Genomic DNA, 7,147 nt, shown 5'->3' with positions numbered 1-7,147 from the left:
CGTGAAACCCTGTCTCTACTAAAAATACAAAAATTAGCCGGGCCTGGAGGCGCACACTCATAACACCAGCTACTTGGGAGGCTGAGGCAGGAGAATCACTTGAACCCAGGAGGTGGAGTTTGCAGTGAGCTGAGATTGTGCCACTGCACTTCATCCTGAGGGACAGAGTGAGACTCTGTCTCAAAAAATAAAATAAAATAAAATATAAAAAATAAAATTGAAATTAAAAAATGCACCCATGATGTACAATATTTTAGTTCCCAAGTGTCCAGAAGAAAGCTTATCCATCCCACTAATCAGGCCTTCCCTAGGAGCAAAGATGGAAGTCCAGTTTCTCAGATGGCCATGAGCCACAGGAAGGGCAGGGGACGGGACCAAAGAAGACCCTCTTGGGCTGCCTGACTTCCCTGAGCGTCCGCATCAGCTCAGCCCGAATTGGGGCAAGGATCTCCCAGCTGACATGACCCCTGTTGTCAAGACTCTCCAGAGGGGCAGGATACAACTCCAGGCCTAACTTGCTCAGCCCGCCTGTGTGACACAGCAGGTCTTTCAGAGCATTCGTGGAGGTCTCATTTCCGCGAAAGTTGAAGGTGGTGAGCTGGGAGCAGCGGCTCAGGGCGGGCAGGAGGACCCTGAGTTGGGGGTCCTGGATCCGACAGTCCTCTAAGACGAGGGTCTTGAGAGTAGCAGCAACTTTCTCTAGCAGAGCTCCAAGGGGCTCAAGATTGGTGGTCCACATTAGGATATGAATCAGACGCAGCTCCTTTAGCTGACTGAGGCTTGGGTACTGAGATAGACACCCCATGTCCCGATCAGCTAGGTAAGCATGACAGAATGTAAAGGCCTCCAAGGGGTTCTTGAGGCACCTGGGGAGAGCAAGAAGTTAGTTATGGGCAACGGTGCCAGTTAGCGGAGGGGGGTGGGAAATAATGTCAATGGTAAACTTGAAGTGGGCATTGAGTAATTCTGCACTTTCCTACAACACAGGTGCTATGGTAACCTGCAGTGGGGAAGCCTGTTTCACCCAAACACAAGTTTGTTCCCATCATGAGATGATGGTCCGCGTGCAAGGTGCTGCCTGATGAAGACTCAGATCATTCAGGGGCAGCTCCACTTTAGGCTCAGTCCTTTCACCCTTGCTTGTGTGACTGATACCACGCTGAGACCTACTCCCTCACCCTCCATCCCAGAAGCATGCACTTCCCATATCAATTACCTTCCCTGGGGTTCAAAACAACCTTTTACAGGCAGGGAATTAGAGACAGGGTCATTGGTGTTTACTAAGCTTCTGAGGACAGAGTTTCTACTGTGAAATGCACAGGTTTGATGCACTTTCCCTTTTTTTTTTTTCTTTTTTCTTTTTTGAGACAGGGTCTCACACTGTAACCTGGGCTGCAGTGCAGTGGCACAATCTCAGCTCACTGCAACCTCTGCTTCCCTTGACTCAGCCTCCCAAGTAGCTGGGATTACTGGTGCCCATCACCATGCCTGGCTAATTTTTTTTTTTTTTTTAATAGAGGCGAGGATTCAGTGTGTAGACCAGGTTGGTCTTGAACTTCTAACCTTGTGATCTGCCAGCCTCGGCCTCCCAAAATGCTGGGATTACAGGCGTGAGACATCGCGACCGGCCACACTTTCCCTTCTTTCATACCCTCCTCTGTATGAAAAATATGTTTTCATCATATTCACTTTATGCACACTTCCTAACAAGGAATTCACAAATGCACCCTCACGAGATCTGAACCCCCAACTAACTAGCTCCCTACATGTCTCTCTCTGTATTGTCTACCCCAGGCCATCCCTCTGCCCTTATTTGAGTTGTCTTGTGATACCCACTTCAGGATATAGAGCACTGAACAGCATAATGCATTGACCTTCTAGCCTCCCATTCCCTGTGATGTCACCAGTGGCTGGCACACAGTAGATGCCCACTAGCGTTTACTGTGAAAAAGAACAGAAGTCTGTGGTATGGTCTACAGAGAAAGCTCACCATCCTTTCTTACCTGAGCAGGTGCTCCAGGTGCTCTTTGATATTGCTGACCTTTCTTATATAAAGCATCTGGGGGTAGGACAGGCAGAGGAATGGAGAGTCCAAGTCAGGAATGAACTGATGTAGGCCGCTCACGTATAACTCACTGTCATAACCGAAGGCTAAAAAGAGTTTGTGAAGATTGCTCATCCGGCTCAGGTAAGGGGCAAACTTTCCTGTTTGATTCAGAGAGCACTTTCTCCTGACTTCCAACTCCTGGATACTGTCTGAGTCTATCCTTTCCAATAGATTTCTGAAACTTGAAGTGGGCATTGAGTAATTCCGCACCTTACTACAACACAGGTGCACTAGACCTCTTCTGTAGTGGACCCACCCACAGAGGTAGCTCAGGCATTCGTCCAGCGTACTGTCCTTTAGGCAGAGGTCTATGAACACCTTCAAGGGCTGGCGCTCTCCCGTCCTCGGACAGTCCTCCACTGTCTGCCTCTTACTCACGGCCTCTGGGGAGCAGGACAGGGCCCGGGCTCCAGACCATATGGTCCAGAAATTCTCATCAACATCCCGCAAATCCAGCACTTGAAGTTTCCACCTCCTGTGAGTAACATGGGGAAAAGCTCAGAATGAGCAAGGACCCACCCCGACCTGGGCTTTCACTCCACATCCAGGACATCAGTCAGCTGCTGCTGTCCTCAGTTCCCCCACTTCTGTCTCTTCTCCATCCCGTTCCCCCTTTGATTCTCCCTGGCACCCACTTCTAGTACCTTGACCTTCCACTGGGAGGAAGCAGGTTCCTGTTTCCTCGGTGGACCCTGTGTGGTGAGCCGTCCTTTCCCAGAGGAGCTGGGCCATGGCCAAGGCCTCTCATGGGCACCATCAGAAGCCTCTGAGCCACCCTAGCCCCCAACCCCGCCACGCCTGAGCCAGCTGTCCCTTCCCTGGATGCCTGGGCCCTTCCCACCAGGCCACCTGAGTCATCTCACCTGGGCCGAACCTTCTGGGCCAGCAGTGTATCGAGTCCCTTCAGCACAGCTCGCAAGGTCTCCAGATGAGGTGTCTTCATCAGGGATCCCAGAGGGAGGCGGAGGAAGGGCCAGGCCTGCACCATCAGCTTCAGGGCCTCATAGTATCTCATGCTGAAGGCCTCCGTGAACATCAGAGGGAAGACCTCCCGGGGCAGCTCATCCCGGGTGAAGATGGTCAGGGACTGGCTCCTCAGCAGGCTCTGCCCCGCCAGCTCCAGGAGTCTGGATGGGGACTGGAGGCTCATTCTGACAAATCTGCAAGGAAAAGCTCTAGAGGACAATCCAGCAAAAAGGCAAGTTTCTCAGGCCAATCCCCTGCAAACTCCACTTCTCCTAGGGCCAAAGTCTTTTTTCCAGCATGTGCGAAAGAGCCCTCAGTTTACTCCAATTCCATTCTGCAATAAGTGACCACAGAGACATAGTTCTACCCTTCTGTCACTATGAGGAGTGTGTCCCAATCTCTAAAGAGTGGGCAAGATCACTCTTAGTCCATGAATTATTAGCCACTGCTCCACTAAACTCATAGCACTGGGAAATGTTACGGAGGATCTCTGAAGCTCAGATCTCGTGCCCAGGTAATATTTTATTTTTTGACTTTTTGTAAAGACAGTGGGTTTTGCTATGTTGTCCAGGCTGGTCTTGAACTCCTAGACTTAAGCAATCCACTTGCCTTGGCCTCCCAAAGTGCTGGGATTACAGGTGTGAGCCTCCGCCCTGGCCTCATTATTGAAAATTTCAGTGAGAAGCTTTGAAAGCTATGTGACAGTGTTATACATCATTCACAAGACAGATGTTTCCAATACACACCTCTTACACATCTTAAAAATGAACCACTTTGGCTGGGTGCAGTGACTCACACCTGTAATCCAGCCCTTTGGGAGGCAGAGGAAGGTGGATCATCTGAGGTCAGGAGCTCGAGACTAGCCTGGCCAACATGGTAAAACCCTGCCTCTACTAAAATTACAAAAATTAGCCTGGGGCAGTGGCCTGTGTCTATCATCCAAGCTACTAGGGAGGCTGAGGCAGGAGGATCCCTTGAACCCAGGAGGCAGAAGTTGCAGTGAGCTGAGATTATACCACTGCACTCCAGTCTGGGAAACAGGCTAGAATCAAAGAAAAGAGAGAGAGGGAGAGAACTACATTTGATTAGACTTCTTAAGCTCCACCCAGTTAACTCTGATTGGATTTTTGGCTTTCTTCCAGATTAACTGATGAACTTAAATATTCATCCATGAAAGTGAAAGAATTAGGGGTAAGGTGCAAGTCCAGGACTCATTCACTGATTCACTCTACAAACATGGAGTTTTACCAATGTGTCCTTCATGGTCCTGAGTGTGAGACAGGGAAGGGTTGAATCTCTTCCTCACATTAGACAGAAAGAAAAAAGCTTGAAAGTATCTTTGTTGACAGATCCTTGGCCACATCAAATGTATCAAAATATTTCATAGTTAAAACAGTTTTACAAAGACAGAGATGACAGTCCCTAAGAAAACACAATAGAAATCTTCATGTATCCAATGATCACCTGGGTGGTATAGTTTAATATTTTTAGGTGTGGGGGGGTGCTGAGTCTCACTTTGTCACCCAGGCTGGAGTGCAGTGGCACCAGCTCGACTCACTGTAACCTCTGCCTTAGAGATTCAAGCAGTTCTCATGCTTCAGCCTTCCACATAGCTGGGATTAAAGGTATGCACCCCCACACCCATGTCGCCATTTGGGTGGAAGAGTTACAATGAGGATCTGATTGATTTAAAATTAGGGTCAAAGATCCTCTTTGGTTAAGATTCTGGGGTTTTTTTGTTTGTTTTGGACAGGGTCTCACTCTGTTGCCCAGGCTGGAGTACAGTAGTGGTGTGAGCATGGCTCACTGCAGCCTCAGTCTTCTGGCCTCAAGTGATTCTCCCGCGTAAGCCACTTAAATAGCTGGGACTACAGATGCATGCCACCATGCCTGGCTAATTAAAAAATATACAGATATTTTGTGGAGGCCGAGCGCTAGTGGCTCACGGCTGTAATCCCAGCACTTTGGGAGGCCGAGGCAGGTGGATCACTTGAGGTCAGGAGTTCGAGACCAACCTGGCCAACAAGGTGAAACCCCACCTCTACTAAAAATACAAAACTTTTCTGAGCATGGTGGCAGATGGCTGTAATACCAGCTACTCAGGAGGAAGGCTGAGGCATGAGAATTGCTTGAATCTGGGAGACAGAGGTTACAGTGAGTTGACATGATGCCACTGCTCTCCCGTCTGGGCAACAGAGCCAGACTCCATCCCCCCTCTCAAAAAAGAACATTTTGTAGAGATGGGTTTTTGCCATTTTTCTCAGGCTGACCTCAAACCCCTGGGCTGAAATGATCCTCCCACCTTGGCCTCCCACATTGTTAGGGTTATAGGCATGAGTCATTGCTCCCATTAGGAAGTTTGAAATGACATAATGCAAAGCACCATCCAATTTTTTGAAATAAAGACACAACTGCATTTGGAGGAAAAAACCCAAAGCTTCTAGTTGTTCATATGAAAAAAAAAAGAAGAAGAAGACAGGATATATCTCTGTGCCATCATAGGCTGCACTGTCACCATCCCAGTCCGCCTGACTGTAGGTCAGATGGGAGTGTCATTACAGAAATTAGGCACTTACCAGATGTGGACTGAGTTTGCAGGGTGTTCAGACCTCAGGAAGAACCAAGCAGTAACTCCAGGCTTGAAGACTTTGGGTCTCTCCTGTGGGTCTTTAGAAGCTTTTATTGACCTTTCTCATCACAACTCCCACCACGCCTCTCCACGTATCCACTGCTAGCTTCCAATCAAAAAGTGATACCTGATTGCATTTCTGAAGCTCCACCCAGTTAATCCTGATTGGGTTTTTGGCTCTCCCCAGATTAATGAATTGAATCAGATATCCATTCATATCAGATATCCATATCCATTTCATGAATCAAGAAATTGACAGCGTTAGGGATAAGGTGGAAGTCAAGAATTCATTCATTCAAGGCTAGGCGAGATGGCTCACACCTGTAATCCCAACTCTTTGGAAGGACAAAGCGGGTAGATCACCTGAGTTCAGGTGTTCAAGACCAGCCAGGCCAACAACGTGAAACCCTGTACCTACAAAACTTCAAAAACTAGCCGGGCATGATGGCAGGTGCCTGTAACCCAGCTACTTGGGAGGCTGAAGCAGGATAATCACTTGAACCCAGTAGGCAATAGTTTCAGTGAGCCAAAATTGTGCCATTGCACTCTAGTCTTGGTGACAGAGGGAGACTCTGTCAAAAAACAAAACAAAACAAACAAACAAAATAAACATGAATTCATTCATTCATGAACTCCACAAACACTGATGGACTTTTACTAATATGTGACCTTCATAGTCCTGAGTGTGAGGCAGGGAAGGGTTTGATCTGTTCTGGACATTAGACAGAAAAATAAAATCTGAAAGTAGTGTTGTTGGGAGATCTTTGGCCACATCAAAATTATAAAAATGCTGTACACTTACAAAAAGCTTTATAAAAACAGAGGAGTCATCCCTACAAAATCAAAATAAAAATCTCCATGTATCGAATGGTCTTGTAGGTTTTAGATCACCTAAGGTAGCAGATTATACTGTCGTTCTCATGGAAGAGAGGTGCCATTGAGGGCATGAGTAGTCTCAGGGCTTAGGTTAAGTCTTCTCTGGAAGAAGCTGAAAGCATACCTATAAACTTGATAAATTTGATCGATGAAGAAGGGAGGGGGAGAAACAAAACTAAACCAAGCTTGCTGTGTATTCAGCATTCATCATGAGGTCAGCTTGCTCTCTGACCTGCTTCCTTATGGTTGTTGGCAGCCTGCTGTCCCAAGATCATGTAGACCTTAGAATACAGTTCCCCTTAACTGCCCTGCAGACAACAATTTCAGCATCGCAAAACATTAACTTTTTCATCTGAGATATTCCTTCAGGTTCTGCTGTCAGTGAAACTACTGATGCCAGCTGATCTGAAGGGCCCTGCAAGGCACCAACTCACCAAAGAATGCAGTTTCTACATCCTGATGACTTCATCCCTCTTACCACTACACCAACTTTCCAGCCCCTTGCTATCCAGGATCCACTGGAAACCCTCAGTACTTCTAGGGGAGATGAATTTGAGGATCTCCTCCTA

General features: G+C 47.6%; 1 protein-coding gene across 1 annotated transcript; it reads right to left on the bottom strand.

Moving 5' to 3' along the window:
- Positions 1–287: 287 nt before the first annotated feature.
- LOC117093951 (PRAME family member 17-like) lies at positions 288–5,704 on the bottom strand. The gene is made up of 4 exons (XM_033229363.1): positions 5,650–5,704; positions 2,971–3,282; positions 2,004–2,582; positions 288–866 (listed from the first exon to the last, which is right to left on the bottom strand). The coding sequence occupies exons 2-4, from the start codon at positions 3,255–3,257 to the stop codon at positions 308–310; spliced, it is 1,425 nt and encodes a 474-aa protein (XP_033085254.1). The 5' UTR covers positions 3,258–3,282; positions 5,650–5,704; the 3' UTR covers positions 288–307.
- Positions 5,705–7,147: the final 1,443 nt, after the last annotated feature.

Source organism: Trachypithecus francoisi, unplaced genomic scaffold, assembly GCF_009764315.1.
Source record: "Trachypithecus francoisi isolate TF-2019V2 unplaced genomic scaffold, Tfra_2.0 Lachesis_group12, whole genome shotgun sequence".
NCBI classification, from domain to species: domain Eukaryota; kingdom Metazoa; phylum Chordata; class Mammalia; order Primates; family Cercopithecidae; genus Trachypithecus; species Trachypithecus francoisi.
Note: the sequence above shows the minus strand (reverse complement) of the source record. Positions and strands in the feature narration are given on the sequence as shown.